Here is a 16,543-nt window from a genome sequence, read left to right as displayed (position 1 = left end):
AATATTAGTTATTAGTTAAGTATTTTATTAAATTATATATAGGTGTATAATAATAACGATATTATATCTATCATATTATTTATAATTATTAGAACAATACATTATATGAAATTTTATTATTATGATTATATTTTATTTTTTAACTATTTTAAAATATAATTTATTTATGCCTCAAAACTATAAATATCAAAAATTAATAGTGATTAATATAATATTATGCCTTTATGGTATATAAACTAAAGTATATAGAACTATAGAATATACTGATGCTAATTATAATCGAAAAAAAATAATATACATATATATAATGTAATTTTTTATTAATATGCATATTTTTGGTGTATTATTAAAAATGTTAGATGCATAAAAAGCCTTTTATAGATGATGCTGTATTATCGATTCTCGATCAATATTTTGTGAATCTATATTTTATTATTATATATTAATAGGTTGATTAATTAATGTTAAAAGTATACTCATTAACCTGAAGGTATATTATAATGTAGGTAATTATTCCAAATGAATCATCTTATAATTCATTCACCCACCACATATATAATGCCATTATTACAGTTTAGTTGGTATAATATAATTTAAATCAAAATAATAGTGACACAAATAATATGTTTCATCGAATAAAGAAACATATTATTTTATTCATGATTCAATATAACCCCCGATTAACAAGTCTTATATAATAGACAATAAGGGCTCTTATAAATAGTTGGCCCAATTTAGCAATAGAACACATAATATGAAGTTATAATATTGTCACATTTAATATATACGAACGAATTCGATGAAAGTCTTATAACACGCAGAAATACATTATGCGGCCCCTTTCATATTAATGACTATGTTATTTTGGGGGGTGCGTTTTTAGACATAATCTCGAAATAAAACATACTGGAATGACACAAATATTTAATCAACATTTATAGACAAAAATGTTATCAAATTATAAAAAATTAAATTACAATATACCCCGAACCCTAAATCAAAACGAAACACAGTGGACGAAACAATAACCCATAATACATAACCTTGACCCATAATGCAAACATATGATCCATAAAGGATGAACACCTCGGCATCAAGTATATTATAATTGAAAATTAATTATATATATATATTTCTATACTTTACAATTCTATGTTTCATTATTCTATTTTTATATTTTATTTATTTGTATTTTTTAAAATTTTATATATAATTTGTTTTACCATTAAAAGGAAATTTATAATTTGTATTAATTTATAAAAAAATATGGATGTCAATATTACTGCCAATAAATAATTTTTATAAAATTAAGAATTTTTCTAGAAAATTTTATTTAGTAAAATTCGTATTAAAAGTGATGAAAAAATCACGAATGTTTGATTTTCATAATGCAAATTTGATCATACTATTATTTTGATGTAGTAAAGAATACTGTTATTATAGTAGTATCAGGAATATATATAATTAATTGCATTCCTCCGATTAAATTAATATTTTATTATTTAAAAATATAATAGGCATTCTTTATATTAAAAGCCATGTATTCTCAAAGAAATATTGGAGAGCAAATGGAAAAAAGTATCAAAACAATTATTTGATATAATTATTAATTAAGTATATATAATTATATTAAAGCATATATATTTTTTAATATTATTTTCATACTTTTACATTTTGATTTTAAATGATTGGCTTTCTATAGGTAAAAACACAGTTTTTTCTATTATATATAAATAAATAATACATGCAGTTTCATACGTAATGGAACTTTGTAAATTTTAAATTGAGTTTAATCACTTATAAAAATATAAAATTTACGTATTCATAATGCTATTATTAAAAATATCATTTATATAATATAATTAAAATTATTTATTTCAGAAATTATAATATTAATGAAATTATTGATATTAATTATTTATAAGTTTCGGTTATTGATGCCGTTTTTGATTGAATTATTTAAATAAAAAGTGTATTAAAATTAAAAATATGATAAAAGCATACAAAATTGTCATTTAAATAATAATTTGTATTTTTTTTATGCTTTATTGAAAACAATTATTGCTTTAATTTTAATTATACTTCTGCAACTTTTCGAATTGTTAATTTTTAATTAAAAAAACACTAATATAAATTTTAATATTTTGTTTGTAAAGTTCAAAATGAATAAATTTTATATTCAAATCGCTTTATTTCTTTTAAGCATTTTCGTATATGCGAATAAGGAAACCCTTGCAGCTGAGGTTGCTTCAGAAGAAAATACAACACTCCAATTCACCTATTATTATTCTACGTAAGAAAATGCAGCAATATATGTGTATTACATGTTTCATTATGAAAATATTAAATATATGCTTGTACGACGATGTTATAATATAAATACAATTTTATTTTTGTAAACATTAAAAATATGTTCATTTTTATCAATGACAGTCCCGAAGAAGTATATAATAAAAACAAGCACCGATTATGTGTCAATTCAAGAGAAACTATACATGCGGAACAAGTTATGAGTGAAGCCGTAAAACATTTAGAACACTATGCTACAAGTAAAGACGGTTATAATTTACTTTCACAAACTCCTGATAAGAGTTTATCCCAATATAAAAAAAAAATTGATGGTGATACAGATATTCTAAAAATTAATTTAAATATTTATACTTCCAGTCAGGTATCAATTAACAAGCAATATTAAGTTATAAACCAAATTAAAATTAAAAAATTATTATAATTTATATACATATATTTTTCTTTGTTTCCATTAGTATGATCACGTAATAAACAAATATTGGGATCCCGATACCCCCAATACTTACAATAAAGGCAATGTTAAAAGTATGCAAAATGCAGATAATTAGTCAAATTAACATAATAGTTTTACTACTTATTCGACATTTCATGATTTACGATTTTCCATATCTTCAAATTTATAATATTTTATTTTATATAATGCAAAATTATTTTTTTTTAATAGTTATCCGTGTGTACAATCCAAATTTAGTATTAATAGAACAACGTTACAAAAAAAAATATGCGTCGCATCATGAATATTTTTATGCTTTAATGAAAATTGCTCAAGTAAGAACACCTTTTTTCTTATGTTTCGCTATAAATAATATTTCTATGTTATTCACAATAATTTATTCGAATACTCTTTTATTAATTTTGTAGGTATCAGAAAACAAAACTATAATCGCCATGACGTCAGCAGATATAGATGATCACAACCCTTACAGAAAAACATATAAAAACAAAATCGTAAAAAGCGCAAATGGATTCCAAACTAGCGTTAATTCTGATCATTACATTAGACACCCTGGATCAAAAAATGTGTATGTTAATTTGGCTGGATACCTCATTGAAAAAAAAGACGATAATCTTGAAATCACCTATGTCGAATCTGTAAGCAATATATAAATTTAATAGCTTATTCCAACAATTGTTAAAAGAATATTATTTTAAATAAATGTACATATTTATAATATATACTATAATTTGCAAAAAAAATTTAATGTTTTATATATTTATCCATTTATATTTTTTTCTTAGATTGATAAGAGTCCTTCCTCTTAACAAAAATGCATTATTGGAAAAGCTTCAGATTATTCATTCACATATAGTTTTCAGCACTGTAATATTAGAAGATTTATGTTAATAATACGATTTATTTTCATGCATAATGGTTGATTTAAATTAGCATTATAAATCATTTTTTCATTATAATAATGTTTGGCATATATAATTTGTTTATGTTTTTAATATTATAAATCATATATATGTATGAATTCATGGAAACTACAAACGTGATTATTATAATTTATGAAAAATATTTATTTATGGAAATGTTATTATGATAATTTACTTTTTGTACTAAAAATCGATATGTTTTGTTTTTATATTATTGTGATCTTAACTGTTCTTATAAACCAAATAATTTTCATTAAAAATTAATTACTTCCAAATAAGACATGTATTAATTATATCAATTATTATCATATGAATAAGCTATTAATGATTTATTTTCTCCTTTCGTTTTTTGACTATTAAATTGAGTCTTTAACCCTTTCTTCAATTACCCAGTTTTTTAGAATATAAAATCACATATTCCAAATTGGACCTTTAACAGATATATAACAATGATACCTTTATTATGCTTTATTTTATGCCATTGATTTATTATTCATTCAATAAAACAAATGTTTATATATATCTGTTAGAAATACTATTATATTTTATATAATTTTTTACTAATATTTGTAGAAAACAATTGTATGTAGCATATAATAGGAATTTAAGGTGCATATTTTACATTTTAACAAAATTGTAGCATTTTTTCAATAATAAATAATTAATTTTATAATAAAATTATTTTTTAAAAAATGTTATATATATTATTAACTATTATTATTCATAAAATTAAAAAAAAATAATAATCATGCATTAATAATCCTTGTAAATGGTATCTTTATATAAATTACGAAAATAACAAATGATAATGTTATATTCAACTATTACATAAAAATACATATTTTATTTGTCTCATTGAACATAATCATTTATAACAATAAATGAATTTACTTATTTATTATTATATATTTATATGTACTTTTAAATATAAAACCATGAATCTGAGCTTTACAAAAAATATAAGACATTAATTAAATTTATCATTCTATAGTGTCTCGTTTTCTTTTATAGACAAAAAAAATCAACAAAAAAAATAAATTAATAAATGGCATAGGATCGGCATGCATAAGTTTGTATATGTTTAATAATGGTATTTTCTCATTAACTGAATTTACAATTATTTTTGTCGTTTTTCTATCGTCTGAATTTATAACTGATTTTGTATTTTTTTTCTTATATCCTGAATTTATAGTTATATGTGTCTTTCGTTTTCCATCATGTGAATATATCTCATGCTTTATTGATTTATTCTTATCATCTGAATTTATAATAATCTTCATCATTTTTTTATCATCACCTGAATTTATAAACGTCCTTTCCCTTTTTTTTCCACCAACCAAATTTATAACTCTTTTCATGTTTTTTTCTTTCTTCGAATTTTTTGCCGATCCAAATGATATATACTAAAATAAAAACGGGGGAAAATATAATATATTTCTTATAGTCGTAATTATACATTGACGATAAATATATTTAAATGATATATTTAATAGTTGCCCATTATTTACCTTATACATAATCGCTAAAAAAACGAATAATGAAGTTCCTATAATACCAATACCTACTATGTCACATTTTTTATTTTGTGCTATGCACCATATTGATGGCTTTTCGTTAATTTTAACATCTGTTCCTGGAGGATTATTTCCATTCCCTGTATTTGAAGGACTTATACTAGAACTTGGTAATGTGCCTTTAGTAGATAATGGTATTTGAGATACTCCTTTTCCAGTGCTAGGTGTACTTTGTTGATCTGAACTTTTGGGAATTTGTGTAGAGATAGGCTGTGGATCGAGTAATTTTGGTGATGGCGCTGATGGTGGATCTGATGGAGTTTTCGGTGGCGAAATTGGTTGCAAAGTTTGTGATGGTGGAGATGGTGAAGGCAGTGATGGATTTTGTTGTGTCTGATCAGATGTATTTACCCCACCCCCTAAACTATTGGACCCAGATTGGTCACCACTTGGTTGAGAAGAACTACTGAATGGGTTCAATTTGCTAGTTACACTCCCAACAGCATTTCCAATATAATTACTAGATGTAGTTAAAGCACTTTTTATATTAGTCACAGCGCTACCATACGCATTTCTTGCTATGTCCACAGTGCTGCCATAAGCATTTTTTGCAATGTCCACAGTGTTATCATAAGCATCTTTTACAATGTTCACAGTGTTACTATATGTATTAGAGATATGATTAGCAGTATTTGTTAAAATATCCTTTGGAGTTTGATATATATTGGAAATACTAGGTAAATGACTCATGGGATTTAAATCCACTCCCAAAAAGTTGAACCAACTTCCACTGGATTTTCCTGATGCCTTTGTCCCACCACCTGAAGTCATTGAGACACTATTTGGATCTCCAGGTAGTGAAACAGCATTTGGAGTTCCTAGGCCACCATCTGTACCGTCTGTTCCACTACCTGGCCCACTACTTGTACTTCCTGTTCCACCTCCTGAATCTCCTGTATTGACACCTCCACCTCCTTTTTCACTACCTACTTTACTATCTGAACCTCCTGCTCCACCAGGCGATCCTCCTTGCCCACTATCTGGGGATCCTTTTTCACTAATTGAATCTCCTTTTCCAACACTTGTACTTACTTGACTATTTGATCCACCACCTGTTCCACTAATTGAAGCTCCTTTTCCAACACCTGGAACTCCTGTATTGGCATCTGCACCTCCTTTATTGACACCTACACCACCTTGTATATTACTATTACCTCCTACTTGAGTATCTTTACCTGCTTTTCCAACACCTTGCATACTATTTGCATCTCCTTGCCCATTACCTGGAGGTACTGATCCACCAGGTGGTACTCCTTGATCACTTTGTGCACTAACCGATCCAGTACTCGCTCCACTACCTGGAGCGTCTACTTTTCCACCACTCGCTCCACTACTTGTAACTCCTGGATCACCACCAGGATTTCCTGGTCCACCACTTAAACTTCCTTGTGCCTTACCTGAACCTCCGGATCCACCAGGGGATCCTCCTTTCCCACCACCTCCGATATCCGAATTTCCTTTCTGAATCCCTGAACCCTTTGTATCACTTTTAGAAGCGTCTGATCCTTTGTCTGAACCCTTTGCTCCACTTGGGGGAATTGCCCCTAATTTTTGAGATCCTTGTGGTGGTGCAGGTGGTGGTACAGGTGGTGGTACAGGTGGTGGTGCAGGTGGTGGTGCAGGTGGTGGTGGCACTGCTGGTTTTGCAGGTGGCGTTCCTCCTAGTTTTGGTGGTGATGGTGCTCCTGGTATTATAGCTCCTGGTTTTGCAGGGTCTGGTTTTCTAGGTATTTGTGCTTGTCCTTGTACAGGTCCTGGTGGCGTATGTACTGGTTTTTTAGCTGGTGAGTCTCCAGATACTTGTTTTACATGTCCCGATGGTCCAGATGCTGATGCTGGTGCTGTTGGCTTTGTAGTTACTGGTTTTGTAGTTGCTGGTTTTGTAGCTGCTGGCTGTGGCCGTGGTGGATTTGGATTTGCAGGCGCTGGTTTTGCAGGTGGTAGATTTGTAGCTGTTGGTTTTGCAGCTGCTGATTGTGGTTGTGATCCCAGTGATTGTTTTCCAGTTATTGGAGATTTTCCTGATTGATCATTTGTTCCACGTGGATTTCCGGGTTGTTTTGTTTGATCTCCTGTGATGGTGCCTTTTGGCTTACTCGGTGATCCTTTTGATGCAATTTGTTTTCCAAGTTCCTCATCCTCTAATTTCACTTTTCCACACGCTTCAGTATTAAAGCTAAGTTCTTCATTATCAGATATAAAATATTTGTCTTCATCTTTAAACGTTTTAAGGGATTTAATACGTCTAGATAATGAATCTCTTGTCCTTTTTTCAAGATTTTTATTATTAATAATTTTAGTCAATATAAAATTTTCATATATTTTTTTTAAACTATCCAATAAATGCAGGTATGGTTTACATCCGTTAACAGAATTATGAATGGTTCTATAATAGTTACGACATTGTGTGGAATTATTTACAAGGATATTTCTATCATTCTCGCTGACATTTTTGAGACTTTTGTTATGTTTATTGTATTCAGTAATTAGTTTACATATATAAGTAAGTAAGGTGTACATTGCGCTCATTTTCCTAATAGTAGCTTTCTTATAAATTTGTTTACTATTTAAAACTCTCCAATAATTAAAATTCCCCATAGAATTCTTTAAATGCTTATCATAAGATTCTTCCAGAGTTGCTTTATAGTCGTTTTCTATCTTAAATAATTTATCGCTTAGCCACATCATAAAAAACTCAATATGCCGGTCTCCATTATGTCCTTTTCCGCTTAAACTCGTAGAAGTACTATTCAAATTTTGGTATAAATATACTGCCAAAGCGTTAATTCTTTCATAATTATTTTGACAAGGGCGAGAGACTTTATTTTCATAAGGGCATCTATTTTTCAATGAATCATTTTTATTAAATTTGTTCTCATCGACAACTTCATTGTTAAAATATTCATCAGCATCGAGAAGGTAACCACACTAAGAAAATATTTTTAAGTTTTAAATAAAAATAAATATTAATAAAAATGTTGTTGAAATGTATTTTAATAATAATTTGTAGATAGTGTAGCATTCAAATCATGTAAAGACATGTATTTATTTAAAACATATATACTTACTGCTTTATTAGCCATTGTAATGATATTTTATCTTTAATCTGTCGATATTTGGCATCATATTATTTTTATATAAAATATATAACTGAACCAAACAAAATCTGCAATTAAGCACATTCTTGTTATTTTGAAGATTTAAATTAATATGTAATAATAATATAATATCATTTCTAAAGGAATGTCATGTTTACTTTTTATGGCAATTTATCTAAACCGGCTTACATTTTAATTTATTTAAACATGTTTGATCATATATGTATCTAAGATCGTTATTTTTAATAGAGTTTATAATTATCAAATTATATAATTTTGTGTAACCTTGTAATGGGTTTTAATAATCACATTTCCTTATAATTATAAGTTTAAACATAGAGAAAAATGATATTTCCTCTTGTTTTTTTAATAAAGCGATTTCGGAGAATATATTACTATAAATATATAAAGAATTAGAAATATGTTATCACTATAATTGTTAAAAATATATTTATATCTCATTATTGATATCATATATTGATAGGAGTTATTATTCTTCATCTCATGCTGCATATTTTAATGTTATTTCTATTAAATATAAAACAAATTATTTATTAAAATTATAAAATTTAAAAATCATTCAACATTATTATTTTTTCGAAATAGATTATATATATTTTGTATTTATATTTTAATTAATAATATAAATGAGTACCTAATTTTAATTGCTCAATAACTTTGTATGCAAATAAATTTTAATAAATAATATTACACCTCATATATGTATCTTTCTAAAATAAAACACAAATGTGCAATTTAAGTTAATATAACTAATTAAAATTAAATTAGTATATATAAATATATATTACCATTCCTATTAACTGTTTAATATATAAATAAATACGAACTCCCATCTTAAGATATAAAAACTAATTCAATAAAATTATTTTCCTATGATTTGCTTAAATTTTATAGATTTGTAATTTTAATATTTGCTCTTTATTTAGTGATAATAATAATCTTTTAGAAGCAATATAAGTGTATTTACCATTATAGTGCATATTGATACTTAGAATCTAAACATATCATATACTACATATTTTATAATAAAACATTTAGCTCAATATAGAAAACTATATTTTTACTCAAATTGCTAATAGAATTAATAATATATATTTTTATAATTTAATATTACTACATTAAAATTATACTCAAGTATATATTATAATAATGATTTTTTATCTTCTGCATCTTTTTAGTTTTAATAATATATAATTAATATATGCCAATGTATTCGAATCAAATGAATTTAATGGTTTGCTCGTATTTAATACTTTATCTAGTGTTATCATTGTTGGTTCCTGCTATATCACTGTATAGTACAACGGAATAATTAATGCGCTAAATAAAATTACTTTAAACCGATTAGTAATTTTCCTTGCTTCATTGTTTTAAATTATAACATTTTAGAACATATATAATATTCCGTAATAGCACTATATTTAAAATATAAATTTATAAGTTTGCATATATATATATAACCTAATATAAATATTATCAGTTCAAAAAAACTAATTATTATGCGCCCTTTCGATAAAATTAATATTTAATTATATGAAGCTTTCATAATAAAACAATATTTAAATATTAGTTATTAGTCAAGTATTTTATTAAATTATATGTATAGGTGTATAATAATAACAATATTATATTTATCATATTATTTATAATTATTAGAACAAAATATTATATGAAATTTTATTACTATGCTTATATTTAATTTTTTAACTATTTTAAAATATAATTTATTTATGCCTCAAAACGATAATGCTTAAAAATTTTTAATGATTATTCTAATATTATACCTTTATAGTAAATAAATTAATTTATATAGAACAATTTCTATTATTTGAGTTTAAAACATTAAAATAAATGATACTATATATAATCGAAAAAAAGAGGATAATATACATATATAATGTAAGTTTTTATTAATATGTATATTTTTGGTGTATTATTAAAAATGTTAGATGCATAAAAAGCCTTTTATAGATGATGCTGTATTATCGATTCTCGATCAATATTTTGTGAATCTATATTTTATTATTATATATTAATAGTTTGATTAATTAATGTTAAAAGTATATTCATTAACCTGAGGATATATTGTAATGTAGGCAATTATTCCAAATGAATCATCTTATAAATCATTCACCTACCACATATATAATGCCATTATTACAGTTCAGTTGGTATAATATAATTTAAATCAAAATAATAGTGACACAAATAATATGTTTCATCGAATAAAGAAGCATATTATTTTATTCATGATTCAATATGGTCCCCAATTAACAAGTCTTATGTAATAAATAATAAGGGTTCTTATATATAATTAGCCACAAATTAGCAATAAATATAAAATATGAAGTTATGATATTGCCATATTTAATACATACGAACGAATTACATGAAAGTATTATGAAGTATGGAAAATATCTTGTGCACCCTCTTTCACATTAATGGCTCTATTCCCTTTTTAGTTCGTATTTGAACTTAATTTCGGGATTAAGCATACATAGATTATGCATATATTTAATTAGTATTCAAAGATCAATAAATATTATCAAATTATAAACAAATTATTAAAAGTATAACCTATCCCCAAAATGAATTCCATAGAACAAAACGATAACCCAAAGTATAGAACCTTGACCCATAATGAAAATGCATGACCCATGATACGTAACTTTGACCCATAATGCATAAACACCTCGGCATCAAGAATATTAAAATTAAAAACTGAACTATTTTTATGTATGCATATATATTTCTTGATTTTACAACATTATTCTTCATTATTTTATTTTTATATTTTATTTATTGGTATTTTTTTAATTTCATATATATTATATTTTACTATTAAAGGAAATTTACAATTTGTATTAATTTATAAAAAAGCATGGCCATCAAATTATTACCAGTGAATAATTTTCATAAAATTAACAATTTTGCTACAAAAATTTTATTTAGTAAAATTTGTATTCAAACCGATAGAAAAATTACAGAAAACGAAAATTACCATCATATATATTTTATCGTACTATTATTATAGTGAAATAAAAAATACTGCTATTATAATAATATTAGCAGTATAAAATTAATTCATTTCTCAGATTAAATTAAATTATTTTAATATTTAAAAAATAATAGACATGCTTTATATTAAAAACTATGTATTATCAAAGAATTTTTGTAAAACATATGGGAAAAAATCGAAAAAAATTATTTTAATATAATTATTAATGTGAGTATATATGTAATTACATACGTTATGGAATCTTTTATAAATTTTAAATTGAATTTAATCAACTATAAAAATATAAAACATGTGTTCACAATGATATATATTAAAAATATCATTTATATAATTAAAGTTATTTATTTTTAAATATTATAATATTAATGAAATTATTGGCATTCATCATTTATGAAAACTTCTTCTATTGACGTTGTTTTATGGTTGAATTATTTAAATAAAAAATATTTTAAACATATAAATCTGATAAAAACATACATTTTTCGTTTAAATAATAGTTCTTTATACTTTATTGGAGAAAATTATTTGCTTCAATTTTAATTATACTTGTTCTATTTTTTGAGTTAATTTTGAATTAAAAAAATACTAATATATTTTTTAATATTTTGTTTGTAAAGTTCGAAAATGAATAAATTTTATATTCAAAATGTTTTTTTTCTTTTAAGTATTTTCATATATGTGAATAATAAAATCCTTGCATCTGAACCTGATCCAAGAGAAGATACTGCCCCCACGTTACCGTACCAGCATCCTACGTAAGAAAATGAAAAAATATATACATATTGCATGTTTCATTATGAAAATATTAAATATACCCCTGTGAAACAATGCTATAATGTAAATACAATACCTTTATTTATGTACGCATACAAATATGTCCATTTTGATCAATGATAGTCCAGAAGAAATATATGAACAAAACAAGCACCTATTATGTACCAATCTCGAAGAAACTAAACAGGCGGTCAAGCTTATGAATGAAGCTCTAGTATATTTAGTATACCATGTTAAAAATAATGACAATTATAAACCATGTAAAACAAATTTTAATTTTCCTGCGAATGCATATAAAAAAAAACATGAAGGCAAATATGTTACAAGAATTCATTTAAACATAATGGATCCTAATATGGTATAAATTACCAAACAACATTAAAAGTTATAAAGAAATTAAAATTAAAAAATGATTATAATTTATATACATATATTTCTCTTTGCTTCCATTAGTTTGATAATGCAGTAAACAAGTTATGGAATCCCGATAGTCTTAACTCTTTCAACACTGGCGAAGTTAAAAGTAATACAAAAGATAAATAATTAGTCAAATTAATATATTATTGTTACAATTTGTTCGATATTTCTTGATTTATTATTTCCATTGTTATATGATACTATTTATTTCTTCTCATATCTTCAAATTCATAATATTTTATTTTACATAATGCAAAATTATTTTTTTTAAAAGTTTATCGTGTGTATAATCCAAATTTAATAATGATACAACAACGTTACGAAAAAAATTCTGAAGATCCTCAGAAATATTTTTATGCTTTATCCAAAAGAGCTCAAGTAAGGAAATATTCCCACTTCTGTTTCGTTGTAAATTGTATTTTTCATATTATTCACAATAATTTATGCAATATGTTTTTATTAATTTTGTAGATATCAGAAAACACAGCTATAATTGTCACAACTTCGGCAAATATAAATGATCACAATCCTTCCAATAAAGAATATGAAAACACAATCATAAAAAGCGCAAATTTATTCAAAACAGAGGTTGATTCTGAAGATGATATTAGAGATGGAAAATTAGAAAAGGTATTTGTTAACATAGCTGGATATCTCATTGAAAAAAAAGACGATCGTTTTGAAGTCTTTTTTGTCGAATGTGTAAGCGATATACAAACTTTAATAACATGATAATTCTCAACAATTGTTTAAATAAATGTATATATTTATAATATATACTATAATTTGCAAAAAATTTAAACATTTTATATATTCATCCATTTATTTTTTTTCTTAGATTGATGGACATTCTTCTATTTAAGAAAAATGCATTGTTGGAAAAGCTATATATTATTTTTCCCTTTATATATAAACATATATTTCATATATGTTTTCAGCACTGTAATATTAGAAGATTTGTGTTAATAATGCAATTTATTTCCATGCATAATAACTTATTTAAATTACCGCCATAAAGTGTTTTTTTGGTATAAGAATGTTTTCTTCGTATATATTTGTTTATGTCTTTTAATATTATAATGGTTTATATGTATTAATTTTGTGAATACTACAAATATAACTGTTATTATTTATGATATTCCTTTCATTTAATTCGTATCATCCTTTTTTGTATACAAACATAGACATCATCTCGTGATTAAGTATGTAGAGATGGTACATATATTTAATCACCATTTACAGACCAACAATATTATAAATTACAAATATATTATTAAAAATACAAACCTAACACAAAACATAGATTCCATAGAATAAAACTATAACTCACATTATAGAACCCTTACCCAAAATATGGATTCCCCAAAACGCAACTCTAAGCCTGAGTCTGAATTCTCAATATAGTTTATAATTATATTAATAAATCTGCTTAAATTAAGTTTATTTAAAATAATTATAAATATTAACCAAAAATTAGTAAATTCAAAATCCATTAATACATAATATATGTGCATGGAAATAAGGATAAATGAGTTTTTGGCAAACACTAAAGAAAGATAAATTCATTATATAACATGACTATATATTAAATTAAAAAGTATATAATAATAAAACAAACAATTAAATCAAATTTATTATTCTATATAACATAGTAGCGTAACTTTTATGCCACAAAATGTTAAATATATATTTTTAATTATTTAAACAAATATAATAAAACGTAATAATAAAGAGTAGTTATTTTGATGCTTTTAATATTTCAATTTTCAATTTATCAAGTTCTCAAGATTTCTTAATTATATAAGAAGAACCGGTATAAGTAGTATTACTATGCTAAACGCCATTGTTGTTACTATCAACAAACCCTTTACTATACACCCCGCCCTTTCCATAAATAAAATATTATTTGATTTTTTATAATTTTTATTAATTTTAATTTCTTATAGCCATCATTTGATGTAATTTTATTATATACATCTTCAAAATGATTGTCTTCAGTTTCCAAAGTATTTTCATAATTTTTTATTATTCTTTTATCTTGTTTCGGGTGTATTGCTAACTCAGCATTCTTTTTATTATAAAACTCTTTTTTTGCTTGTTTTAATCTTTTTTGAAGCTTATAAATTAACTTTTTCGTTTTCCTATCTAGATTATTTAAATTGGGTAATTTATTATTTTTTATATGAGGCTTTATACGTGTAGCAATATCATATCGAAGATTTGTCATTTCTTTGTCATCACCAATGTAGTCAATAAATTGATCTACAATATTCAAAGGCGATTCATAAAAATCATTTAAATCAAATTGATCGTCTAAATATGCTAATATTCTATTATTTCTAAAATTTATTATATTCCTTTCAAGGCATTTGGTTGTCTCGCTTATAAAGTATAATTCCTGCAAAGAAATAAAATATTTATTAACATATATAGTTGTTTCTTTAACTTAACATAACTGTTTTATCGATACATGAAACAATAATATAAGGTTAATGCAAAACAGATATATACGAAAACTATAATAAAATTGTATGTATCTTACTTTTTTAGTATATTCAAAAAAACAAATAATAATTAACAAAAAAACAAATTTTAAAATACTGACTCTCATTTTTAACTTTATTTATTAAATAAATGAGATAATGATTATAGCTTCATATATATTAATTTTTTTCATTTTCTATGGAATTAATTTATGTAACCATTGTAACAAATTTCGTCATATCCATTAAAAGTATTTATGGATATAAATATTATATATTTTTCAATTAAATATTAACTTTTCTCGAAAAATACACCATTTTTAATATTTTAGTTATAAAAAAATATATGTATATAATAATTTTGCTCTAAAATTTATTTTTTGGAAATTTGTTATACAAATAGTCTTTTAATATAATTTATAACACATTGTTATATTTAGTTATACGGTTTTATGCTTTGTAAATTTATATTTTTCGATTATTGTTCACATACGAACAAATTAATAAACACCAATTAAAATAATAAAATAGTAGATCCATATATATGAATAAATACTAACATATAATGAAAACATTAACAATGTGGTGTTGTTATTTACATTTAAATATTTTTTAATTTATTATATTTTATTTACCACTTTTTTGTAAATTTTTTTTCATAGATTGGTATGTAATAATTTTATTTAAAAATATACCTCATAATATACAACATTAAACATATAATTTCTATTAAAATAGCATAAAAACTCATATGTTCAAGTACACCTCATATAAATCACAAAAAATATATGTCGAACCAATAAATTGAAAGAGATACCGATTTATTTTTATCTCGAATCGAAAAATAAATATATTTAATGCTATTATCTTTTATTTTTATCACACTCATTTAATATATGTTAAGACACCTTTTATTTAAATAATAAAATTTTTTGACTTTTATAAATAATAATTAAAGACAGGGAAATATTATGATTCAGTTATAATAGAGAATTCCATCATATAGAAGATTTATTTTATATTTTATCATAAACATGAAATAGAGCCATAATCTGGCTCCCATTTTACAAAATAATTATATTAATAGATAAATTTACTATTTAGTATTCTTTAAATTTATACATTTTATAATTTGAGTTCAAACAAAAACTAAATTTATCATTCTATGCAATCGCGCTTTCTTTTATAAACAAAAAAAATCACCAAAAAGAATTATAAATTCTAATGATAAAACAAAAACAACAAAAAGGAATATAAGTCCGGATAATGGAAAAACAACACTATTATTCAATATATACAAACAAATGCAGCTAAATCCTATGCCTTTTATTCATTTATTTATGTTATTGATTTTTTTTATTTTTAAAAGAAAAAAAGATTCTATAGAATAGTAAATATAATTAAAAATATTAATATATGTTTAAGATTTTTTGGTGTTAAATTTAATTTTTTATAATTCGATAATATATT

At 24.0% G+C, this 16,543-nt stretch overlaps 4 protein-coding genes across 4 annotated transcripts; 2 read left to right on the top strand and 2 right to left on the bottom strand.

Moving 5' to 3' along the window:
* Positions 1 to 2,162: 2,162 nt before the first annotated feature.
* Positions 2,163 to 3,573, top strand: PCHAS_1467800 (fam-a protein; the record flags this gene model as incomplete). Its single annotated transcript, XM_016799877.1, has 6 exons — positions 2,163 to 2,293; positions 2,434 to 2,671; positions 2,766 to 2,835; positions 2,975 to 3,078; positions 3,172 to 3,402; positions 3,550 to 3,573. 6 exons carry the CDS (start codon positions 2,163 to 2,165, stop codon positions 3,571 to 3,573), a joined length of 798 nt encoding a protein of 265 aa, XP_016655113.1.
* Positions 3,574 to 4,667: 1,094 nt separating this feature from the next.
* Positions 4,668 to 8,344, bottom strand: PCHAS_1467700 (CIR protein; the record flags this gene model as incomplete). Its single annotated transcript, XM_016799876.1, has 3 exons — positions 4,668 to 5,090; positions 5,196 to 8,189; positions 8,330 to 8,344. The coding sequence occupies 3 exons, from the start codon at positions 8,342 to 8,344 to the stop codon at positions 4,668 to 4,670; spliced, it is 3,432 nt and encodes a 1,143-aa protein (XP_016655112.1).
* Positions 8,345 to 12,023: 3,679 nt separating this feature from the next.
* PCHAS_1467600 (fam-a protein) lies at positions 12,024 to 13,452 on the top strand (the record flags this gene model as incomplete). The annotated part of the gene is made up of 6 exons (XM_016799875.1): positions 12,024 to 12,154; positions 12,297 to 12,531; positions 12,627 to 12,696; positions 12,865 to 12,968; positions 13,062 to 13,292; positions 13,429 to 13,452. The coding sequence occupies 6 exons, from the start codon at positions 12,024 to 12,026 to the stop codon at positions 13,450 to 13,452; spliced, it is 795 nt and encodes a 264-aa protein (XP_016655111.1).
* Positions 13,453 to 14,460: 1,008 nt separating this feature from the next.
* PCHAS_1467550 (fam-b protein) lies at positions 14,461 to 15,201 on the bottom strand (the record flags this gene model as incomplete). The annotated part of the gene is made up of 2 exons (XM_016799874.1): positions 14,461 to 14,988; positions 15,133 to 15,201. The coding sequence occupies 2 exons, from the start codon at positions 15,199 to 15,201 to the stop codon at positions 14,461 to 14,463; spliced, it is 597 nt and encodes a 198-aa protein (XP_016655110.1).
* Positions 15,202 to 16,543: the final 1,342 nt, after the last annotated feature.

This window comes from Plasmodium chabaudi, assembly GCF_900002335.3.
Source record: "Plasmodium chabaudi chabaudi strain AS genome assembly, chromosome: 14".
In the NCBI taxonomy this organism is placed as follows: Eukaryota; Apicomplexa; class Aconoidasida; order Haemosporida; family Plasmodiidae; genus Plasmodium; species Plasmodium chabaudi.
Note: the sequence above shows the minus strand (reverse complement) of the source record. Positions and strands in the feature narration are given on the sequence as shown.